The following is a 26,285-nucleotide window of genomic DNA, read 5'->3' on the forward strand; positions in this document are numbered from 1 at the left end:
ACTGAATGTCAGGGTGCCAGGGGCCAAGTAGCAGCCCTCAACCACCAAAGGCAGGGCAGGCACAGCCACCATAACGGACAGCAGATCCAAGGCAGTGAGGGGGTCTGACTCACGCAGAGCTGTGACACAGGCTAGTTGATCACGGTATTCCTACAAGGGCAATAGATAGAGAAGCTACTCAATTCTTCCTGGATACGTGCATAAACAGAAACGTTCGGGGTCAAGTGAACAAGTCTAACCTGAATCATAACAACGAAGGCCATGCCCCTCAATTTCTACACCTGAGCCAGTTGACAGACCCAGCACCCCTAGAGAGAAAAGAAGGCCAGGTCCCCTTGAGGAAGGACCCCAGTACCCTAGCAACATTTTGTACTATGAGTATTTCTGGACTGGGCACAGTGGCTCATGTCTGGAATCCCAGCACTTTGGGAGGCTGAGGTAGGAGTGTCGTGTGGGCCCAGGAGTTCAAGGCCAGACTGGGCAACATTGTGAAACCTGTCTCTACTAAAAATAGAAAGATTAGCTGGATGCAGTGGTGTGTGCCTGTAGTCCCAGCTACTCTGGAGGCTAAGGTGGGAGGATCGCTTGAGCCTGGGAGATGGAGGTTGCAGTAAGCCGAGATTACGCCACCTGGACAACAGAGCAAAATCCGGCCTCAAAAAAAAAAAAAAGGGAAAAAAAAATTATTCCAGGGCTTTTCACCAGAGTAACTGCACTAAGGAAAAGGAAATAATCAGACCTTTTGTGGACCCTGCTGGACACTGGCTCTGAACTGACCCTGATTCCAGGAGACCCAAAATGTCATCATGGTTCACTAGTCAGTCAGGGCTTACGGAGGTCAGGTGATCAATGGAATTTTACGTCAGGTCCATCTCACAGAGGGCCCAGCAGGTCCCTGAACCCATCCTGTGGTTATTTTCCCAATTCCAAATGCAAACGTGGAATAGTCTGACCCGGCAGCTGGCAGAATCCCCATACTGGTTGCCTGACCTGTGGAATGAGGGCTATTACAGTGGAAAAGACCAACTGGAGGCCACTACAACTGCCTCTACCTGGGAAAATAGTAAACGGAAAGGAATACTGCATTCCTGGCAGGACTGCCGAGATGAGTGCCACCATTAAAGGATCTGAAGGAGGCAGGGGTGGTGAATCCCACCACACCCTCATTCATTCAAATTACCTACTTGCCTGTGCGGAGACTAGATGGATCTTAGAAAGTGACAGTGGATTATCATAAACTCAACCAGGCGGTAACTCCAATTGCAGCTGCTTTACCAGAAAGGGTTTCACTGCTTAAGCAAATGAACACATCTCCTACAGGCAGCTACTGATCTGGCAACTGTTCTTGTCTGACACCTATTAGTAAAGACCATTGGGAGCAGTGTGCTTTCACTTGGCAGGGTCAATAACACACCCTCACAGCCCTACCTCAGGGACACAGCTACCCTCCCATCTACATCATAATTAAGTTCACAAGAATCCTGGTTATCTTCCTCTTCCACCAGGTATCACACGCATCCATGCTGACGACATGCTGCTGACTGAACCTAGTGAGCAGGAATGCAGTAGACCTACTAGTCAGGCATTTGTGTGTCCGGGGGTGGGAAGGAAATCCAACTAAAATTCAGGGGCCTTCTACCTCAGTGAGATTTCTAGCGGTCCAGTTGTGTGGGGGGCATGTCAAGATGGCACTTCTAAGGTGAAGGATAAATTGTTAATTCAGGCCCCTCCTATAACCAAAAAAGAGGCACAATGCCTAGCGGACCTCTTTGGATTTTGGAGACAACATAGTCCTCATCTGGGGGTATTAACCCTTTTACCAAGTAACCAAAAAAGCTGCTGGCTCTGAGCGGGGCCCAGAGAAGGAGGAGGCTCTACAGCAGGCTCTCTGCCACTCGGGCCATAAGACCCAGCAGATCCAGTAGTGCTCAGTGTCAGCGGCAGACAGGGATGCTGCATGGAGCCCATGGCAGGCCCCACAGGTAAATCACAGCACAGGCTCTTGGAATTTGGGAGCAGGGCTCCACCACCTTCCACAGATGCCTGCTCTCCTTTCAAGAAACAGCTCTGGGCCTACCGCTGGGCCTTAGCACAGAGAGAACACTTAACCAGGGGCCTTCAAGTCACCATGTGACCTGAGCTGCCCATCATGACCTGGGTGTTATCTGACCCACCAAGCCACAAAGCTGTGCATGCACAGCAGCGCTCCATCATCAACTGGAAGTGGTATATATGTGATTGGGTCTGAGCAGACCCTGAAGGCACAGATTACATGAAGAAGTGGACCAAATGCCCATGGTCCGCACTCCTGCTACCTTGCCCTCTCTCCCAGAAACAGAAGTGTTGAAGTCTGCATGACGGCTTCAGAGTTCCCTGTGATCAGTTGTCAGAAGAGGGGACTTGGACCCGGTTCTCAGATGGTTCTGCATGATTCGCAGGCACCACCTGAAATGGGACAGCTGCAGCATGATAGCCCCTTTCTGGGACACCCGTGAAAGAGAGTGGTGAAGGGAAATCTTCCCAGTGGGCAGAACTTCAGGTAATGCACTTGGTTGTGCACTGTGCCTGGAATGAGAGATGGCCAGATGTGTGATTATCTACCAATTCATGAGCTGTGGCCAAAGGTTTGGCTGGGTGGCCAAGGACTTGGAAGGAGCATCACTGAAAAGTTGGTGACAAGGAAGTCTTAGGAAGAGGTATGTGGGGAGACCTTTCTGAGTGGGAAAAAAAAATGTGAAGACATTTTTCCATGAGAATGCCCACCAAAAGATGACCTCAGCCAAGCAGGATTTTTGAAAATCTGGTGGAGAGAATAGCCCATTGTGGGAATGCCAGGCAGCCTGTTTTCCCAGCCACTCCTGTCACTGTCCAATGGGCTCATGAACAAAGTGGCCATGGTGGCAGTGATGGAAGCTGTGCATGGACTCAGCAACATGGAATTCTACCCACCAAGGCTGCCTGACTACCACTGAGCATCCAGTAGGCCAGGAGCAGACACCAACATTGAGCCCCAATATGGCACCACTTCCCAGGATGACTGACCAGCTACCTGGTAGCAGGCAGATGACAAGGACTGCTCCCATCACAGAAGAAATAGCATTTTGTCTTTACTGAAACAGACACTGGGTGCAACTGCCTTCCCTACATGTAACGCAGCAGAAGGTAGTTATAAATACCAGTTACAACCACATGACCAATCTTATGATGAATATGTTTGTGGGTGCATATCTATATAGCATAGCAAGTATCTTCATTTTCTTTTCTGGATTATTCCTTTACCACGCAATGTAAGGTGTACTGACTTTATAGCATAATATTTTAAGTATTATTAATTTTACATCACAGTACTTAAGTCATAGGTTATCAAGGAGAGGAATAAACACTTAAGGACTCTACTTCCTCTTTGGCCGAAGGGGTTAGAGCGTTTTCAGTTGTACTCGGGATATGTGTATCATTCAGGCAGAATTATGACTTTGTTATTGTCTTCATTTGGAGAAGTATGGTTTATAGAGACAAGTATGAGTGCCAAGTTGACAAAGGGTGGACTTGTGATGGTTAATTTTATGTGTCAATATGACTGGGCCACAGGATGCCCAGATATCTGGTTACACATTATTTCTGGGTGTGTTGGTGAAAGTGTTTCCATAACAGTTTGGCATCTGGACCGAGTAACGCAGATGGTCCACCCCAGGGTGGGTGGGCATCATCCCATCTGCTGAGGGCTGGAAAAGAACAAGGCAGAGGAACTTTAAATGCTGTCTCTGCCTGCTGCTTGAACTGAAACATCGGTCTTCTGCCCATGGACTGTGACTTACACCACTGGCTCTCCTGGTTCTCTGCCTTTGGACCCAAACTGGAATTTACACCACTGCTTTCCTGGTCCTCCGTTTGCAGACAGCAGATTGTGGGACTTTAGTCTACATGGTTTGTGAGCCAATTCCTTATTTTACATATATTCCTATTGATTTCTCTGGAGAAATCACTCTATTAATGGTGTTTCTTGTCATTTTTTATGAAGTCCATCTCAGAGGCTTTTGTAACATACTTAAAAAATTTTGGCCAGGCGCGGTGGCTCACGCCTGTAATCCTAGCACTTTGGGAGGCCGAGGCGGGTGGATCACGAGGTCAGAAGATCGAGACCATCCTGGCTAACATGGTGAAACCCCGTCTCTACTAAAAATACAAAAAATTGGCCAGGCGTGGTGGCAGGCACCTGTAGTCCCAGCTACTTGGGAGGCTGAGGCAGGGGAATGGCGTGAATCTGGGAGGCGGAGCTTGCAGTAAGCCAAGATTGCACCACTGCACTCCAGCTTGGGCGACACAGAGTCTCAAAAAAAAAAATAAATAAATAAATAAATAAATAAATAAATAAAAAATTTTTACCCTATATAAAATAAGAGTCATGAGACTCTATTTTCTTTAAGTTTTGGCATTTTGCTAAATGTCATTTAGCATTTTGTCAGATCTACAACCCATTTAGGAATTGATATTTTCATATGGTATAAGGGAAGGGTCACTTATCCTTGTTCCCAGCCCCCAATATTCAGTGATCCCAGTGTGATTTGTTGAAACGACCACCTTCCCCTTTGCCTGCCACCCCATGCTCTGCTGTGCTACCTTTTAAAACATATTGTGCCCACATATGTGTCTGTTTCTGGACACTATTCTTTCTGTAGTCTACTTATCCACTGGGTGCTAGTAAAATATTCTTTTAACTAAACTTGCTTTTAATAGTTTTGATATTTACTAGATCAGCATCTCCACTTGGTTCTTCATTCAGAATATCTTGGCTATTCTTGGTTTTGTTATTGCATTTTGTTATACACTTTAGAATTTATTTAAAAATTTTATTTCCTAACTCTCTGTTGCTAGTATGTAGAAATTCAATGAACCTTTGTATATTAAACTTGTATCCAGCAACCTTATTGTATTCATTTATTCATTCTAACAATTTATGCAGACTTTTTTTTTTTGCATTAGCTATATAAAAAATCCTACTGTCTTAGTTCTTTTCCCATGATTACCCTTCCATCTCCCTTTTTCCCCCTGTATTTCATTGACTATTTCACCTTTCCAACATAAGGATAAATGTAAGCAGTGAATTGTGATTGACTTTTGCCTTGTTCTTAATAGCAAAAAGAAAACCTTCAACATTTCTTCAACCAGTCCAATGTTTGCTGTAGGGGTTTTTGTAGGTATTCTTCAGAATAAGAAAGTTGTCTTCTACTCCAAATTTGCTAAGTTTATCTTTACTATCACAATTGAATGTTGAATTTTATTACACATTTTTCCTGTACTGGTTGATCATGATTTTGTTTTATTAATATGGTGGTTTTCTAATTGACTTTAACTCTTTTTAATTTTTAAATTTATTTTTTAAAGATGTGATCTCACTATTTTGCCCAGGCTGGTCTTGTACTCCCGGGCTCAAGTGATCCTCCCACCATTGCCTCTGGAGTAGCTGATATTACAGGCATGTACCACTGTGCCCAGTTACTGACTTTTAAAAAATGTTGTATCAATCTTACATCCCTAAAGTATATAGTTTGCTAATATCATGTTTAGGGTCTTTGGATTTATGTTCATGCATGAGGTTGGCTTTTCCATGCTTTAGAAGTTATTGGGTTCATGGTTCAATATGTCTACTAAGGCTAACCTTAACTGCATTATTCAAATATTTAATATACTTAGATATTATTTTTGCCTGCCTATTCTAGCCCTTACTAAGAGAAATTTATTAAAAATTTCCACTGTGATTGTGGATTTCTCTACTTTTCCTTAGTTCTGTCCATTTTTGCTTAATATACTTTAAGGCTACGCTCCATACTGATATAATCACCCTTATCTTGCTCTCTATTCCTTTCTGAAACTACATCTTCCCTGAGACTTTTTCTTTTTTCCTGTCTGAAGAATACCCTTTAGTGTTTCTATTAGTGAAAGTCTGCTGGCAATGATTCACTAGAGTTTATCTAAAATATCTTTATTCCCTTTTCATTTTTCATTTTTTTTCTTTTTGCGAGGGGGCAGGGCAGGGATATAGAATTCTAGGTTGGCAATTATTTACTTTCAACCCTTCAAAGATAGCATTCTATTTCCTTTTGGCTTATATATTTCTGTTGATAAGTCAGCTGTTAGTCTAATATTTACTCCTCTGAAGGTAATCTGTGTTATTTCTTGTGTAAGTTAACTATTGCTGTATAACAAACTATCCCAAAACTCAAGGGCTGACAATAAGAACATCTGTCAGTTCCCACGAAGCAAGAACACAGATGCAGCTTAGCTGGTTTCTCTAGCTCTCGGTCTTGCATAAGGATGTGGTCATCTCAAGGGCTGGCTGGGCAGGGTCTGGCCTCCTGGACCACTCAGGTGGCTGTTCCTCATAAGATGGTGGCTGGAGGCCTCCCTCAATTCCTTGCCACTGAGCATCTCACAACATGGCAGCTGACTTCATTAAAGTGAGCAAGTGAGAGGGCAAGAGTGCCAGTAAGATGGAAGTTCCAGTTCTTAAAAGTATAATCATGCAAGACATCCATTACTCTCACCATATTCTATTAGAGGCAACTTAGTAGGTCCAGCCCATGCTCCACAGGAGAGGATCGCAGAAGGCATGAGGTAAAATCACAGAAGTCATCTCAGAAGTTGCTGTCTCCATTTTCCAAGCTGCTTTACAGATTATGTATTTGTCACTCATTTTCAGGTTCTATAATGTGTTGTTTTCTTTATCCTTCTTGGGGTTCACTGGGATTCTTGAATCTGTGGCTTGATGTCTGTCTCAGTTTTGGAAGATTCTTAGCTAGCATCTCTCCACAATTGCTTCTGCCCCATTGTGACTTGTGAAACAAATCTTTGTGGTGCATGCCTCATCCTCCATTACAAAGGACATTAGGTATATTTGCTGTGTTTCAAACAAACTGGCAAACAAGGTTCCCATCATTTATTAGTTTGCCAGGGCTGCCATACAAAGTACCACACACTGAGCAGCTTAAACAGCAGAAATGTATTCTCTCTTCTGAGGCCTCGCTCCCCAGCTTATAGATTATTGTCTTTTCCCTGTGTCTTCTCACGGTCTTCCCTCTGTATCTGTGTCCAAACTTCCTCTTTTTATAAAAGAACAGCAGTTATACTGCATTAGGGTCCACCCTAATGACTTTATTTTAACTTAGTTCTTTAAAAACCTTGGCTCCAAATATGGTCACATTCTGAGGTTAGGACTTCATTATATGAATTTTTGGGGGACACAATTCAGCCCATAACACCCACCAAAATGTCCTTTTGCTTGTAAACATGTTTCCCTTCAAATGCACTACAGAATGTCTCTAGAAGAGGTGAAAATCATGTTACTACTCAAAAACCTGCCAAAATCATAAACGTGTGCCCTGTTGGGATAAGCGTATGTTGTTTTGAGAGGTTGTGTGTGTTGAGATAAAACATAGTTACTTTACCCAAAGGCATAAATCCCTGCTATACTCATAAGCTGTAAATAACTCCCTTAACCCATGATGTAACGGAGGTGGTTAGTGTGGGCGTAACCAGTCAGACCAATGCAATTGTGAGCTTATAGGGTGAGAAGCGCACTAAGTGCTCAGATACCCGGTCAAAGCCCAGCCTGTCAGAGCACGTGGAGGATCAAGCGAGCGCTGACCACCTGAGTCTCTTTAGAGTGCACTGAGCTGGCTGAGAGAGCACTGCATGCCAACCACATACTGACTCCAGCCCCTTATGCAGACTGGGATGAGAAGTTTCTAAGTGGTGGTCACCAGACACGCTGGCGGGGGCAAGAAACCTGCAAGTGAGACTGAGGCAAAAAGAGAGAAAAAGACTGACCAGCCTCGGGAAGTGGTGCCCCTCTCTTCTGCTTGCTCCCAATTACTGCTTGGCTTATTGAAGGAACTAAATGAATCACCTGTCTGGGCTGTGATGCTCATGTGAATTTTCTCTCAATACTGTTTTCTTGGTAACATTCAAACCCCAAGGTTTGGTGATGACTTTCGGGTATTATGACTAAAAACTAAAGTACCCGTTTTGTCCTCTCTTCTTAGACCCTAAATAGGGATATCAGAACCTTTCACTGTATCCTATATGTCTTTCACTCTATCATCTATATTTTTCATCATTTGATCTCTTAGCGATCCCTTCCGGATGTTTTCGACTGGCCTATTTTCCTTCCATTTGCTATTTATCTTTTTTGTGGCTAAACTCATCCACTGATTTCTTAATTTTGGTTATATTTTTCCAGTTCAATAATTTTCATTTGGTCCCCCTGTTATAGTGTGTCCCTTCTTTTGCTGACATTTCCAATATTGTCCTTGGTCTCTTTAAACATATTGAATAAAGTCATTAGAAATTCCTGCCTAAAGACTCCACTATCAGGAGCCCCTCTATGTTTGTTTCTATTTGTTATCGTTTCTTTTGACTTTCATATCGTGTTGTCTTGTCACCTATTTTTCAGACAACATGTATGAAAAATTATGCAGATAATGTAAGACCAAGGGTTGGTGCCGTTTTCCTGAGATTTCTGTTGCTAGATGCCTGGGTGAGCAGTACTCCAGGATGTAGTGTATGACATCACACGTCATAGCACGCAAGGGGAACTTTAGTTCAGTTTCTGGGGTGGAAATGTTTGGAAACCGAGTGTGGTCTCTGGGAGGAACTACTTCTGGTTCACTGTGACACTTCTGACTCAGCCCACTGGGTTCCCGCCTGTAGCACTGGAGGTTCACCAGTACAGCATCCCATCGTCTTGGCTCCCAGGATTCTCATGAGCATTCCTTGGCCTCTCAGCTGCTCTGCCTCCTCCTCTGAAATGAAAAATACTCTCAGAGGAAACAGCAACCCAAATACACTTATCTTCCTGGGCCTCTTTTCACTCCCAGACCCTGGCCCTGTAATTTCTCACTGTGTCTTGCTAGCTCCCAGGTGCCTTTAAGCAGCAGCTGAAACTATTCTGACCCGTGTTTCAGTTGCCTTCAGAGAGGTTTGGTCAGAACTACCTAGTCAATCACCACTAGATTTGGAAGTGCCTTTTCTTTTCTAATATGATTACTTCTCTGAGACAAATCTTCTTTAACTCTTTATCTTCCTTCCTTGACCTCCCACAGTATGCAACCTAAAACAAAGATAAGGCTTTATGCCCTAAGATGTTCACTGCAGCATTTCTAACGATGAGAAGCCGAAAGTAAAGTGTCTAACAAGAACGGAATGGTAGCCGGGTGCAGTGGCTCACACCTGTAGACCCAGCTACTCAGGAAGTTGAAGTGGGAGGATCAGTTGAGCCCAGGAGTTCAAGGCTGCAGGGAACCAAGGCTGTAGCATTAAATTTCAGCCTGTGTGATAGAGCAAGACCCCCTCCCCACCCAATACATAAATATATAAAAAAGAGAAGGGGATGCTCAAGTCCACTATGGTACGTTTTTGTGATAAAGCCATTAGAATTTTTTGAGGGGTCTCTAACATATTGAGGAGGCTCATGCTCTTATGTCGAGAGCAAGTTTAGACTGTGGGTCACACGCTGACAGCAGACCTCCTTCACTAGTCTTTCTACAGCCTCACCCTCATCTCATTGATTTCCATGGCTTCACATCATCTATACATAAAACCAATGATTCCAAGTATGTATTTCCAGTGCTGATCTGTCTTCTGAGCCCTAGTTTATAGGTTCAACTACTTTTAAAATCATCACCACTTGGATGTCTCAAAAGCATCTCAAACTTCATTTGCCCAAAATGGAATTCTGGATTCTCTTTGCTACAAATAAAACATACACAAGAACTAATCTTTACACTGAACTTTTCCACCCCAGTGAATGGACAATCAACCACCCAGCTGTTCAACAGATCTTAGGAGCTACTCTTGTTGACTTCACGCACCCCACCCTCAACTAGTCCTACGGATCCTCCCTCAGACACATAGTTCCAACTCAAGTCTTTCTCTCCATTTCCACTGCCACCATGCTTGTCTGGATCACTGTCATCAACAGCCCCAGACGCAATTTCTCTACTTTCATTCTTTCTCCTCTCCATTTTCCACACAGCAGCAAGAGTAGTCATTTAAAATTGCAAGCGTAATCTTCACACTTCTCTGCTAAAATTGCTCAATACCCCCGCGATGTACTTCCAGCAAAATTCGAATTCCTCCCATGGCCTTGAAGACCCTGCATGATCTGATTCCTGCTGTCCCCTCTGATCTGGTCTCATGGTGTTCTCCCTGGGCCACCAGGCACTGGGCCCAATGGCCACCCTCCTGGTCCCTGACCAAGTGAAGCTTTTCCAGTCTTGGGGCCTCTGCACTTGCTGCTCCCTATTCCGGGACACTTCTCTGATTCTCTGCACAGCTGGCACGTTTTCAACCTTCTGGCTTTTGCTCAAAAAGAACACCCTAGTTACCATCAACTTGCCTATTTTCTTCATGGCACTTACTACAATATGCAATGCTCTTGTTTTATGTATTTGTTCACTTATTAATAACTTTCTGTCACCCTCACCAGAAGATAATCTTTATGAGAGCAGAGGCCATGCTTGTCTTGTTCACTGTTGTATCCCCAGTGCATGGTACAGTCCTTGAGGGGGAAACTTAGGCTCAGAGTGGTTAAGCAACTTGCTCAAGGCCACAGCTGGCAAGTGAAGTTGAGATTTGAACTTGGGTTTTTCTAATTGCAAGCCTATGTTCTTCCCATAACACTCTCCTTGCTTTACATCTGATACGGTTTGGATTTGTGTCCCTGCCCAATTTTCACGTCCAACTGTAATCCCCAATGCTGAAGGGGGTCCTGATGGAAGGTGACTGGATCACGTAGGTGGATTTCACCCTTGCTGTTCTCATGATAATGAGTTCTCACAAGATCTGGTTGTTTAAAAGTGTGTAGCACCCCATCACCACCCTCACTCTCTTCCTCCTGCTCCAGCCACGTAAGACATCCTGCTTCCCCTTCTGCCATGATCTTAAGTTTCCTGAGGCCTCCCCAGCCATACTTCCTGTATAGCCTGCAGAGCCATGAGTCAATTAAATCTCTTTTCTTTATAAATTACCCAGTCTCAGGTAGTTCTGTATAGCAATGCGAGAACGCACTAATACAACATCCAAAGCCACAGTCCAGGCATTTCTGCTATATTAGTTTTCCACGATTCTGGGAAAAGAAACTATCTATTTTTTCTCACTCATTCTCTTCCAATTAACTATACCAATTAATCACTAAGCATTAACTGCTGTGTGACCTTGAGCATAACTTTTCTGTGACTCAACCTCCTCATTCATATAATGGGATTAATGCCAGGATTAAGCACTTTACACACAGTCACTTGCTTGTTCTCTCATGCGCTCTGATAAGGCAGGTGGTATTATGAGCTGCATTTTCAGTGGGGCTGGAAATGAGAAAATGGAGACACCCAGAGCTTATGGAACCTGCCCATGGTTAAGCAGGAGAAAGAGCAGGGACTGGAACCCAGAATTCTAGCTTCAGAGCTGATATTCTTGTGGCCAATACACTTTACAAAGTGGTAGAAACATTAAATCCGTATGATAAAAATTACCTAAGCCCTTGCTTTGGTGATAGGAAATAAGCATAGAAATTTGTGAGTAAATGAATAATGTATATGATGTTGTTTAAACAAAAAGAAACATTTAATATGTTTCTAATTTAAGCAAGAATAAATAATTATGGAAAACTATGAAAATTAATTTCCACTGACAGCAGTGTCTCTGGTTGAGATGAGGAGAGTCTGAGGGATGAGTTAATACCATAACCACGATGTTTACGGCAAAAGCTTAAAAATTCATGTATATTGTGGACAGTAAATCAAATTCATATTGTGAAATATCACATAATATGTGACCTCAAAATATAAATAAATACATAAAGTGTGTAGGGAAGAGGAAAACAGATATTGTGTCATACAAACACAAGAAAAAAATCTAAATTTTGAAACAAGGTTTTCAATTGATTTTATGTGAACAAGCCAATACAGCTGAAATGATCAGAACCTCGGACAGCACCAAGAGGGCGGTTTCGTTGTTGTTGCCCCCCTGCTGCCCTACAGGCTAGGTTTTACATTAGATCTTAAACGTTAAGGTTCTTCCTCAGCTTTTCTGCATTTAAAAATTCTGCCTCAATTCTACTGCTTCACATGTGAAGCACTTATGTGTAGAACTTACTGACGATGAAAGATTTTTTAAAAAGTTTTCTTTGGCAAAAAGACTGGCATTTTTGTTCTAACATCTTTGTTTATTCATTCAATGACAGAAATTAAAGGACAGTAAAAAAATCATTTTAAGGCCAGGCGCAGTGGCTCATGCCTGTAATCCCAGCATTTTGGGAGGCCGAGGAGGGCGGATCATAAGGTTAGGAGTTTGAGACCAGCCTGGAAACATGGTTAAACCCTGTCTTTACTAAAAATACAAAAATTAGCCAGGCATGATGGTGCATGCCTATAATCCCAGCTACTCAGGAGGCTGAGGCAGAAGAACCTGGGAAGCAGAGGTTGCAGTGAACCAAGATTGTGCCACTGCACTCTAGCTTGGGCAACAGAGCAAGATTCTGCCTTGAAAAAAAAAATCATTTAAATAACATTTAAATGTCATGTATTATCAGGGCAGCACAAGAATGACTTCAAAAGAGAATGGATATAAGATGCACAATAAAAACATTAATTTTTGATTTAAAGACGTACTAATTGGTAGCCCAAATCACCTCAATCATTTTTTCTATATCCCACTTTGCAAAGGACATGTTTTAGCAGTTTCCAAAGCCTGTGCTTAGATTGTGAAGTTACTGAACAACAACAAAAAAATGCATCTCAATGTTAGCTCCTAAAAACAAAAACAAAAACAGAACCACAAAACCAGGACGTTGCATTAGTGCCTTCTCGCATTGCTATACAGAACTCCCTGAGACTGGATAATTTATAAAGAAAAGAAGTTTAATTGGCTCATGGCTCTGCAGGCTGTACAGGAAGCATGGCTGGGGAGGCCTCAGGAAACTTAGGATCATGACAGAAGAGGAAGCAGGCATGTCTTACAAGGCTGGGGCAGGAGGACAATGAAAAAATATTAATAAATCCTAACAGTTTAGTAAGCTGGCCCTTGAAATCTATGGGGTATTGGTTCCAGGACCTGCTCACTTGGACGCCAAAATCTATAGATGCTCAAGTCTCTGATATGAACCTTCATAGTATTTGCATATAATCTACCCGCATTCTCCCACATACGTTAAATCATCTCCAGATTACTTGTAACACCTAATAAAATGTAAATGCTATGGACATAGTTGTCACCCTGTATTTTAAAATCTGTATTGTTTTTTGTTGTTGTACTACTATTTTATTTTTCCTGAGTATTTTCAATCCCTAGTTGGTTCAATCTGTGGATACAGAACCTGTGGATACAGACAGCTGACTGTTTTAAGATTGCAAAAATAAGTATTTTTGAAATCTTCACATCCGTTGTTAAAGTATTAAAAAATAATCACTCTGCAAATATTCGGACTCAGTATCAAGCTGAGGAGCCTTCCCCTCTATCTTTTAAAGTGAAGCCAGCTAAAAGCTTTGTCAGCTTGCTCTTGAAAGCAATAATATGGTCACAAAACTTGCTGTGACCATTCTGTCTCTTTACAAATTCTGTAAGGCTGGCCTGCTTTTTTCTTCCTTCTAAATGACTGATTGAGGTGGTGATTAATCCTCTATAGCATGTAAAACAAGGTTCTCAGGAGCTCCGAGTCCACGATAGAGGACAGGGAAGCTGTTGTGCTCAAGAATTAATCCATCCAAGGGAATCAAAGGCAGCCACAATGCAGTCATCAGCATGTTTTCACTATGCAAGCCCCACACTTCCTACTTAGAAAACACATAACCATTACCCCATTCTGTATTCTCACAAGGCTCCCTTTTATTTATTTGTGTTTGTTATTATATAGCTCATACCGACAAGTTTGTGTGATTCCACTGGTGTGCACACATCCATTGAGACAGGAAAAAAAGAAGTGTCTATTGCAAACTTGTTAAAAGGGAAAAGGGACTCCCACTGTTTTTTCCCTTTGGCCAGCCTTCTATTTAGAGGACAGAGCTTTAACTCTTTATGTCCCAGAAGAGAATGACTCCTTTGTGTAATTTTACTTTCGCAAGCGCTTCTTTACTGATGGAAAGTCATAAATGAGAGAAAAACGTTATTCATAGATTGCTGCAATCCTAGAAGCTGATGTGTCTTCAGAGTTACACGGAGTACATTAGATAGCACATGGGAAAACTTTTATTTCATTCTCAACATGCTTAAGCTATTTTTACAAATCAGTTAAAGTATGCCTACACAAAGCTTAGAAGCATTTTATTTGGGAGCAATCAGTATTTTTGTAAAAACTTTTGGACAGGTCGTTATTGTTTTTATTTTGGAAGGTTCAACACAAACTGTGCAAAATCTCTGGATATATTGTTTGGTGATGTGGCTGTTGAAGAAGATAATATATTTTAAGCATTCACAACGTGACCTCCCCCTAGAGCTTTTGTTAATAATATGAATGATCTGGATTCAGTGAGTTCAGTGGTCATTTAATCCACTCCTACCTCTCATACAGCAGATAGACAGACAGATGAACAGACAGACAGATAACTAGATGTCAAACAAACTCCTGCTCCCTAAAAGTACTTTTGTAATTCCAGTGAAGACGTGGCTAAAACTGAGTGGCACCTTCATGAGACTGGTGCTTTTTAAATCAAAGACAGAAATGTACCTTTAATGCTATGGCGCTGCACCAGAGCAGAACATCAGCTATTCCTCCCCCATGACAGAGGCATGAAGCCGGGGAGGACACAGGTATTCACCTTGACACAGAATGGGGCCTGGGATGTCGACTTCTGGGACGAACTGGAACAAGAAGAGTTAAGTGCCCACATGTTCTCTCACCAACCTCACTCCCTGCCACATTCCAAAGGGATAGGGTGCAGTGACAAGACAGCCCAGTACCTAAAATGAAGAGGGAGGGTTCTTGAATTAATTAACTGGAAATGAGTCTTGTCAATGTTTTGGAAAGGCAGAGGGGTGAAAAGAGATTGGTAGAATTAATCACAGTGAGAAACTACTTCAACTGCCTGCCAGAGTTCAGAAAACCCAATGAGAAGAGGAATATAAAGAATGATGCTGAGTTGCCATCTGAAGGGACAAACACAGTCCAAGCCAATGTCCAAGTTTTGTCAAATAAGGGTTGTGCCCTCCAAGAGACTGGTTTATTATCTGCTGTCACAGTAAGTACAATATATTCTTTAAATGCATGTTCTATCCAGGGGGACAAAGGCAAACCACAAAGTTACATTAATGCAAAGAAACAAGAGAACGCTCAGTTACTTCCACTTCTAGCTTATACACATTAAACTCCACTACCTAAAAAATTCCTAAGTTCCCGAATTTGTACTTATAAATCTTCAAACACTTGCGATTTCACATACTGCAGAAGATGAAAAATCCATGAAACATATTCCAAATATTCAGGTATTTGGATGCAGTCCATTCACTAAGAAGAAAAAAGAAAGAAATGCAGATATAACAAATCTATTTACAAGATTCATCAGACAAAGGGGAAAAAAACCCAGAACTTTGGTCAGTGATCACAAATAACTTAGAGAAACCTGAAACAATTCATGCAATAGTATTCAAGGAGTTTTGTTTTTTAAACTATAGTGAACATTAACTATCTTTTAAAGAAAATCTAATTCCTATGAGTAACTTACTTTTACACCATGTATACATTTTGATATGCCTTTTATATGTCTCACCCAGAATGAGTTTGAAATTTTATCTGTTTTAAGAAAATGGCAGCATAAAGCCATAACAAAAAAACTGTTTGCAGCTATCTTTAGGGCTTTCCTCGGTAAACCACTAGAGAGGGCACAATTCTCCTATCCATATTCTTACAAAGAGCCTCGTGCTTGAAGCAACAGGGAAGTGGAAACAGCTTTCTACAAACCAAAGGGAAGGACAGTTTCCTTGAGGGTACTTACTGGCTTAGGGGTATCTCTAGTAGATTTCAGGATCAGCTTTTCACCCTTCTTTTCAACTTCAAAACCCACTTTTTTAAGTAGGGATGCATCTGCCAGCCCCTGTTCCTCCATCTTTGCAATCAAATCTTGGTTTTGGCTGTTGTCTTCAGTAAGGTTTCGGATGGCGTATATCACCCACTGGGTCAGAACTGGAGCCAGAGTGAAGGAATGTGACAACATACTTTCCTGTTTGATAACTTCACATAAGAATTATCAGAAAAGGAGTAGAGGAGCACAGAAACACGGAACATCCAGGATCAATTAACAGGTTTTCTTGAGGATGCATTCTCTGAATATGCATCTAAACTGCAAACACATTAAAAAGAGGCAATGCATGCATACGCACATATACATCCAACATGTGTGTGTGATGTCCAGCCACTGGCACCCGGAGATATTTACTCAGTATTTGTTGAATGAATGAACAAGGAAGCAAAGTCTTAGAATAGCTCAAACTGAAGTTTATGAACCCAAGAACACACACACAGGCAAACGTGTGTGCGTGCACACACACACATTCCTTTGTTGAATAATTATGTTACTGACTCACTAGGGAAAGAATAAGAGGAGCACTAAAGAATCAGTCACAAAGATGTCAGGTTAGAATCAGGAAAATCATCTTGTTTAATGGGAGCCCAGTTAGAAATAAGAATTGTTTCCTAGGAGTCACCATGGAATTTCCCGCATTCAGTATTCTAAAGATGAAGCTGGAAGGCCTTTGAAGGATTTGCTGTGTTTAGTTTGAATACTCAGGCTCCTGAAAGCATCAGGGCTCACTGTGCCCAAGTGCTCACCTGGCACGTTCCGCTTGGCAGGAGACCAGAGACAACCTACGAAAACTGGGATAGCATCGCCACATTACTGAGTAGGGCATTTGATTTAATCACCAAGAGCCGTGTAAACTTCATGCAAGCATTAAATTGCTATTATATGTAGTTCTATAAAGGACTGTATAAAAACTACTGCAGGGACCAGTCTTCAGTGGTTGGATTCAGGGACATACATAAGAGACTGCCAAGAGAGGCTGTGTCCCTACTGGGCCTGGCACCCTGATCCAGGGGAACAACAAAGAACCTAGGGTGGAATAAACACTTTTCCAAAGAAAGAGGCCTCCCTGCCCATGAGCAGATAAAGGCATGAAGTCAAACAAGTCCTGTCCCCTGATGATTACCAGATGCTTCCCACTCGGGCATTGCCAATGCCAGAACCAGGGCGTCAGTGTCCCCACAAGGTATCAAACCCTAGAGCTAAAGAGCCAAGTCTTCTGATCTTGTCCTGAATGCCCCTGTGCAGCGCTGTGGACCAGTTCTGAGACATTTCTAGCTCCCCCAACATGGCATGGGAACACGGAGAAAACTTTCAACATTCATAAAGCAGGTGCTCTTTCCTGTAGTATCTGGGAAAGAAAATGAGTCCAACAGTCTCTCTCCCTAGTTCAACAGCCTCAAAAGAAAACAGTAAAAATGACTGTCCAATGAAGTCAGACAACTGAAATATACTAAACACGGGCAGCTGTATGCTCAGGAAGAGTTTTTGGGGCTTTAAAAAGGTTGCTCCATCTTAGTCCCTCCAATACCCACCCGGTGAGCTGGCCCAGGGTCCTCTCCGCTTCCCCACTCACAGCACTTAAGCTCCTGGCCTGGGTCTCCCAGCTCCTCCACGGCAGGGGCTGTGGTCGTGTGTTCCTGGGGACTTGGGCCTCGACATGGAGCCTGGCACAAAGCAAAGGACCAACCAGCATGTGCTGAGTGAATGACTTGCTGGTCTTTGGAGGTTTAGCATCAAAACCACTGGTGGGTATAAATGACTGACCTTTTCCAGATGGCAGAGAAAAGGACTGTCAGTGCCCAGCTGATGCTGCTTCTATAATCAGTCATCTGTCTATGGTGGGCAAAACGTTCTCATTTTGTCATTTATCTGTCATTCTCTTGTGACAAAGTCCAGGTCCTTTATATGCCTGCATTTCTTTTCTGGAGACAGAACCCATTCAAATATTCAAATGCATAAATCTTAAATTTGAATATCCACCTCTTTTCCATGATCACTGAACCCCCACTTTGTGCCAGCATAGAGAATAAAGATAATGAACCCCGGTATCAAGCACTTACAACATATTCGTGAATTTCTCAACAATGAATTATTTGAATTTCACACCCAGGATGTCACTGGCAATATACAAATTCATTTTCTCACTTTTTGTAGGAAAAGGAGGAGTCAGAGATTATTAGGAGAACTGACTCAAGGAGCAAGAAATATATGTATAAGACTGGGGAATTTTTGTTCATGAGTATAACTCCCTAATGGTAAATGAAAGAAGCATAACAATTCTTTCTGAAACATCCTGGTTATTCACTTAAATATAATTAAAGTAGGAAAGTTGAAATTCCCAATAATGCATTCAGACCTCCTGAGATCAGAGGGGTGGTTGGCTCAGAAACTGAAGAGTCTGGTGCCAGCACCGTCACTGCCAGCAGCAAACACAGGATGTCTCTGGAGGAAAGGGACTATCAAAGTGCTCCACTCCAGGGCATGTGAGACCCCGCCAGACGGCCCCTACCAACCTCTCCTGCCAGACACCCTCATCTCTCAGGTTCTGGCAATGTCACAATGCTGGCCTCGCCTCTGTCTTTGCACCCACAAATCCCTGACCTGGGATGTGCTTTCCTCACTGCTGCTTCTTTTCTCATGGGGCACACTTAGGCTTCGAGACTCAGCAAAGTATCACAGTCTCCCGGAAGCCTTCCCTGTCTAAGCTACCCCGCGACACCTGCTTAAATTAGGTGCACCTGCTGTCTGTTGCCAATGCAGTCTTTTTTTTTTTTTTTTTTTTTTTAACAGTTCTCCTCACACTGCACTGTACTCATCTGTTTATGAGTTTGTGAGCTCCTCGAGCGCAGGAGTCCCATCTAATTGACTTCAATATCCTAGCACCGAGTCTAGTTCCCAGCACAAGCTGCATGTTCAATACGTACTTATTGAAATTGTATCTTGAAAGCCTAGGCTCAAGTGATCCTCTTGCCTCAGCCTCCTGAATAGCTGGGACTACAGCCACCGTGTCTGGCCTTATTGAAATTATGTAAGCTATGACTCTTTGTTTATATTTCTGTATGCCCTAATGCACTGTGAACTCCTCGCAACAAGCCCAGTGGTACTCACTTCTCTGTGCTCTGTCCCTAGCGTGGTGCTGGGAAATGTTTGCTAAATGAACAAATGCAAGCATGCTATCTCTCATTCACCACGTGGGTGGGGCCACGGTGGCAGTGCAGCGACCCACAGGCTGTGTTTTTGCCTCCTGTTCTTGGTGTGGTTTCCCGACCCAGGGCTTTTTAGCGTTTGAGAGATTAGATGAAAGTAAACCGATATAAACGCAACCCAGGCAAGGAGGCTGGACTGCGTAAATAAAAGGTCCACAACAACAAAACACCAGAATTCCCATGTAGATGGGAGCAAAGAGTGGATTTTAATCTGTTCATCTTGGGGTTGGAGGGCAACATTTCTATCACATTTTGTGAAAATACTGTTATCATGGTATTTTAATAGCAACCCACCCTTAAAGTGTTTGGTAGCTAATTTCTGTAGAATACAAACTTACACAATGCCCGCTTTATATATAAGACAAGTGGAGCACAGAAAGAATGAGACTGAAGAAAAGCCCTCTTGGAGATGAAGGGTTGCCAGGTGTCTCCCTCAAACAGGGGCACCGCTTGCAGCTGGGGTGATAGGTCCTGCTCAGCCCTCTGCAGCCCCAGGCTTCAGGCATACTACCTCAGGAACAAAATATGATAGTCCAGTATTTCACAAGGAGCAGATTCTTGGCATAGCCACTGACCTGACAACCTAACGGAAGAAGCACTGAAGCCCAAAGCAGAAAACGCACTTTTGTCTTCTTCCAATATTAGTACCAAAGTGCAAAAAGATGTAAGTCAAGGAAGTGTGAAAGGCTGAGAAGAAATAGGGCCACAAGACCACTCTGGAATCAACCCCCTTTCAAGGCCTTGAAAATCAGAAATAACAACCGTGCCAATAATAGTAAACCTCAATACTTTTCATTTAAATATACATTTAATACTCTCACATATTTTAAGTGAAATTCATCTTTCCTTCCGGTTTAAGGAGGACTTCATGAAGGCAGAACCCCCATGCATTCTTCTTAGGTAGACGTGAAGTTTGCTCCACTGCCCCCTCTAAGTGAGCACCAACATTTTGGGGTTTGTGTTGTCTATCTGGAAATCAAATACTACACAAACCTCCTCTAATCTGTTCCTATTTCCAGTGAGAACATTTTAGCACTGCTGTCTTGGGTTCTAGACTTAATCGTAATCACAAAATCAATTTTTCATAGTTGTTTCTTTCACGAAATTTGAGTTGAAAATAAAAACATTGTAAAATACAGCCCTAGAGAGCATGTCTGGTCCACAGCCCTGGGTCATGAATATGCATGCCACTCCTTGTTAGAGTGCAGCCTGTGCAGACCTAGACAGTCTGAAGTGTCACGAGAGAGATTAAAGCAAGTCTCAGTTAATATTCACATTGCCCTCTTGTTCCCTCTCTAAAGGGACAGAGAGAAAGAAAGAGTAGGGGAGAAAATTAAACATCTTCTAAAGTCTCTAATCCTACCAACATCTGAAGTGCTTTATTGTATGCTTAGCTTTAGAAAGAGAGCTTCTAACGTTTCCATAGCTACTACAAATAGAAGGCATGAGCCTGTTTGTTGCAAAACTGCCTTGAAAGAACCCTGCAATCAGCACTAGAGCGGGACTTGATGGTGCTGGCCAGCTCTTCAGCAGGGGACTCTGGGGTCTTGACCCAGGCCACCAAGACCACAGCGTCAGTAAAGCACCTTGTACTGCTGAATGGCCGAGGCAGCACTGCACTGGGCCTCAGCTGGTTCAACGCGGCGCAACACTAAACTGGGTGGTCTTGTACCAGCAAGGGGATAAGATATTAGGAGGGGAGAAGAACACAGGCTGGGAAACAGCATGATACAGAAAAACAATCCATGGTAAGGGTTTTAATGACCAGCAGATTGATGTGCCAAGCTCACTTTTAAAGTACAGTCGGGTAAGCTGAAATGTTAAAACTGGAATTGTCTGATGAGACAGATTCCATCAAGCTAAACTATTCTTTCAGCTATCAAAATCAGTGCTACTTAAAGTCCTGTACATCATTAAATGTAGACTCCAGGGCGACAGGAACTCTGTTCTGGTCACTGCTCTGTCGGTGTTTAGAAGACTGCTAAGAACAGGGGTCAGCAAATCATGGCCTGTGCTTTTTATGAGAGCAAACTAAAAACAGTTTTAATATATTTAGATGATTGGAAACAAATCTGAAGAATACTGATTTCTGACACATGAAAATTATTTGAAATTCAAATGTCAGTATCCGTAAATAAAGTTCTACAGCACACAGCCACGCCCATCACTTGCCTGTGTCAGCAGCTGCTGTCACACTGCAAGGGCAGGGTGGAGCAGCTGCCAAGAGATAGCACGGCCTGCAGAGCCAAAATATTTACTATGTGGCCCTTCACAGAAAAGGTGTGCCAACTTCCGGCCTAGATCATGGGAAGCACCAATGAATATTTGTTGAATTAATAAATAAACAGGCCAGGAGCAGTGGCTCACGCCTGTAATCCCAACACTTTGGGAGGCTGAGGTGGGTGGATCACGAGGTCAGGAGTTTGAGACCAGCATGGCCAACATGGTGAAACCCCATTTCTACTAAAAATACAAAAAAGTCAGCTGGGCGTGGTGGTGAGCTGCCTGCAGTCCCAGCTACTTGGGAGGCTGAGGCAGGAGAATCGCTTAAACCCGGGAGGCAGAGGTTGCAGTGAGCCGAGACTGTGCCACTGCACTCCAGCCTAGGTGACAGAGCAAGACTCTGTCTCAAAAATAAGTAAATAAATAAACCAACCCTAAAAAGTACTGGCATTGAAAAAATATGCATTATGTAAATTAAAATGATTTAAACGTGTTAAAAGACTTTTCATGGTGTTCTGATATATATGGACTTTATTTATAATATCTGTATAACAGATACATATATTATATGTAATATGTGTATTTAGTTTTTGCATCCAGGATATATATTTTAAAACTCTTTTTAGATAACAAACCCATGAAGTCAAGGGATTTGTGTATTGCAGGGCTTTCCAAAGTACACTGTGGAGCAGGGAGGGGCACACAATTAGAACCTCTCCCAGAGCTGGCCTGCACAGAGCACGGTCAGCACCGGCAAGCCTACTCCACCCAGGCTTTTACAAACCTGTGTAATTATCTGCCCTGTTAGAAAAAGGTTTTCCTAGATGAAGATGCTTCACAAATCCCTTGTCACACCTAAACAAATATCTTCTCGGACCATGGTAAAAATGTAGAGTTTTTTAGAGTGCAAAGTAGTAGTTCAGTTTAAAAACTGTTCTCAAAATGTGTTATATTGCTACAAAATACTTTAAAATATGCCAATTTCTGTCAGCCAAAGAAGAAAACACGCCAAGAGTGTGGCCCTGAAAAGGCAACCCCCTCACCCCATCTCACCCCAGTGCATTCCCAGGGGAGTGTCCTCAATGACCTTGTCCCTGTTGTCTGAGAACTTTCTTACTGAGAGGAAAAAAGACACTTCCCAAAGTGCTGCCCAGGGAGCCCTGGGCTTCCTGGAGTTTCATGGGACTCGTGCTACCCGTTGGGACCACCTCCTTAAAAAGAAGAGCTCCCGCTCGCAGGGTTGCTGGAGAGTAAGGCAGGGGGCTGGAGAGAGGGAGGGGGCCAGACAACATGGAGGTCCTGGGGCAGAGATACATCTGAAGATCCCCTTATTTTTGCAAGGGGCCACAAATTTTTCAGAATGAACTCAAATGTCAAGAGATATTTTCATTGCTTTCTACAGTTCATTTTACTTCCACCTTCATCTGTCATGATTATCTTTTGTTCTCAACTCTCATTTATGTCACTGGTCCCACTGCATACTCTTCTCATTCAGAAAATTAAAGTAGAAGTCTAATTTATGGTGCTGATTCTACACAGGGTCTCCCTGCGTGACGCTGAAAACTATGTGTGCAATACCCACCACAAACCACCCATTTTGGCTCCCTCTTCCTTCTCTAAATTGTTGGTCTATCTGGTATCTAATTTCCCTCTGAGTTTTTATATTTTAATACGAGAGAACATCTGTGCTTCAAATGTTTCCATGCAGTGCTGTATGTCCTGTTCTATGTTTTGAAGCCTGTTATGCCTTAATAGCACTTAAAAATAAAAGTTAAAATCACGACTATGTATACCCTCCAATTTGCCAATTAATGGCTAATTGCTAATACTGAAAGTGTTAAAACAAAATACTAAAAGAAGGCAGAGAAATAATTGTCAGATTTGTATTATAGGTTACAATCTGAAGAATACAGAATAAGATTTGCATTTAATACACACTATAAGAAGAAGCAGTTTCCGTCTTTCCCGAGGGAAAAAACCATCTCAGTAACACCCCTGCACTGAAAGCTGAGGCTGCTTCTCGGCTTCTAGGCCATAAGGGAAGTGGTACATAGGCCCCATAAAACACTGCTGAGTTTTGACAGAACTACATTTCATACCTCTGTCCACTAGAGATTTTACCTCTGTGCATAACCCAAATCAGTACTTTATTAAAGATGCTGAAATGAAGGCCAATTCACTGTCCTTGCTTGGCACAATGTACATTTCATAAATCGTAAAGGGAGAGGGGAGATGTTCCTGACTTCACAGGCCTCCTCTCTGAAGCCTGAAACCTCTCTCTCTCTACAAGGCTCACACTTCCTCCACTGCATCTCATGGGCCTAAACGAAGGGCTGTGGCACCAGTGCGCTGTCCAGGCCTTGCTGGGCGTGTGCTCTCCATCCCTCACCAGTCCCAGATGTGAAAGCTCAAGCGCCCACGCCAGGCAAAAGCAGGACCCATGAGCCCACGGCAGGCAAAGCAGGACCCATGAGCCCGTCCATCTGGCAGTGAAGTCATGGGAAGATGACCTGTGCCCTGCACAATCATCGCACACACTGCCCACTCCAAAAGCTTCTGTGGCCAATGGAGGGCCATGCTCACAGGTACCTCACATTCACGGGGTTTTGGCGGTGAAGGATCCTGTGGCAATGAAACTAATTTTGTACATGACATGCTCTGGAATCATTTTACTGACCACTTCAAAGCACAGCGTGGTACGAAGCAGTCACAGTCTGGCAGCCCCATCACACACAGGTTTCAGGGTCAGAAACAACCAATACCACTTCTAACTTAAACCACACGAAAGGGTTTTGGGGCCATGAAATAGTTCCAGTTGGACTTGGGGCAGCACTCCAATGTCACATCTGAGACTCGGAAGGAGCCACTGTATGCAGCATGGTTAACAGAGTGCCCGGCACACCCATGCACACCGCAGATATTCAGGCCACGGTGCACGAGCTCTGACTCCAGAGAATGTGTACTCACCGTGTGCTCAGACTCCTATCTTACTAGTCCTTGCAGCTCCTGGCTACAGTACGAGTGTTTAAAATATTTGCCCGTTGGTGCCTGGCTTTGATCTACTTATGAAGGGGTAGCTCCCAGAGTTCTGTCAGATCCGGGCTGTAAGGGAGGTGTGATTTAATAAATGCATGTGGATACACAGCCATGATACAATGTCAGCCTTCATGCTGCAGGAGACAGTTGTAGGGGAGCAGCATTCTGGGGACAATAAACTTCTAAAGTAAACAACAGGGCTCAGTGTCTCCACACACAACCCGGGACGTTGCCAGTAGCACACTGCCCCGATGGTGGCAGGGGAAGTCCTAACGATAGGGGGATTTATGCATGTGAGTCAATGGAAGCCCAGTAGAAACAGGGGAAGTGTCAGGCCTTGCCTGCCAGGTAAAGAGGATGTTTACCAAGTACCTGGTGATCTCTGGGATCAGTGGTCAGATAATAAGCTGACCCCACTGAATTTCTGTTCCTGGAGCACACTGCCACTCTCAAGGCAAGCGAAGCTTTGTACATTTAAGTGTCTCTCACATAAGCCAAGACTGAAAATGAGATTGTCATAAAATAGTAACACGAGTAAAACTAATAAAAGTAACAGCAGCAGTTGTCACATTCCAGGACACAGGATGTGCCAGGGGTTGTTCTAAGTGTGAAAGCATTCAATCCTCACAACTCTCTATGCGGTAGATGTTTGTTACTGTCCTCATTCTATTGATGAGAAAACTAAGACACACAGAGGCGAACATGGCCAAGGTCCCGCAACTGAATGTGTTCAAGGTGGATTTGGAAATAGGCAGTCAGGCTCCAGCATCCGCTCCCCTGATCGCGATGCCATATCGCTGCTAAGTATGCTCTCATGACCAGTCCATCCAGAGAGACCTCTGGAGGGCAGAGCAGTTCTTCTTCCGAGTTGCTCTGACTACACGTTTCTGAGCTATGCCTGCAAACCAGTACAAGGAGCGGTAGGTTTTATGATACATGAAATACATCCTTTTCTCTTCAAAGAAATCCCAAGTGATAAAATAAACTTGCAGATACCAGTCAGAGTAACTATCTCTGCAAAATACCTTTAGAACTAGCTAATAATTCAAAGTGAAATAAAAATTTAGAGCAGAAAAAGTAAACCCACCTAAGTTATGAGACATTAGTGTTCGTCTAGCACTGTTGGTATTTCAAAATTAATGAAGCACAGCCAAGGATCAAAAATAGTTCTAAGTTAGAAAGGATTAAATGAAGAACATGAACAGGGTGGAGCTTCTGGTGATTTAGAACAGGCAAGACACAGCAGGCCCTGAGGAGTCAGGGAGCGCTCTTATGCTGTACACACCAGTGTCTGGGCATTTGGTAGCACTTGCTCCAATGGCATTAGTTACCATGGCCATCCTGACCTGCCTCCTCACCCCGCCTCCCCCAACACCTCCAGCAGCTCCCAGGAAGTCGGTGGTCAAGGGTAGGGAGGGTTTGCAGGGTGAAGAGGCACAGATACCAGATGCATGCGCTTCCCAAGGACTCTACTATGCTGAAAAGTCAACACAGGAGAGAGGTTCTCATTTCATGCTGTCTGCTTTCCCTTATAACAGTAACAGGTGACTCAAGAATTACCTGCAGTCTGATTGGACTTCTTTCAACAAGGAGATCTCAATTCTAATTTATCCTCATCAGGGGAGGAACACTACTATATCCATTTAAAGTGAGGACAACCTTCAGCAGAAAGGTATAATACATAAATAACTCCAATATTAATTATAACACTTTAGACTATTTAAAAGCCAAGTGGTCACGCTGTTGACACTTAGTT

The 26,285-nt window shown here is 43.2% G+C and overlaps 1 protein-coding gene across 1 annotated transcript in view; it reads right to left on the reverse strand.

The window, feature by feature from the left end:
• Window positions 1–14,217: 14,217 nt before the first annotated feature.
• The window catches only part of ATXN10 (ataxin 10), a 177,887-nt gene continuing 165,819 nt past the window's right edge, over window positions 14,218–26,285 (reverse strand). Inside the window, exons 11-12 of the mRNA XM_021921665.2 lie at window positions 15,978–16,165; window positions 14,218–15,490 (exon numbers count right to left, since the gene is read on the reverse strand). Coding sequence (XP_021777357.1) covers window positions 15,488–15,490; window positions 15,978–16,165 — 191 coding nt within the window. The 3' untranslated portion in view covers window positions 14,218–15,487. The remainder of the gene's footprint in view (window positions 15,491–15,977; window positions 16,166–26,285) is intronic.

Source organism: Papio anubis, chromosome 16, assembly GCF_008728515.1.
Source record: "Papio anubis isolate 15944 chromosome 16, Panubis1.0, whole genome shotgun sequence".
Classification (NCBI taxonomy): domain Eukaryota; kingdom Metazoa; phylum Chordata; class Mammalia; order Primates; family Cercopithecidae; genus Papio; species Papio anubis.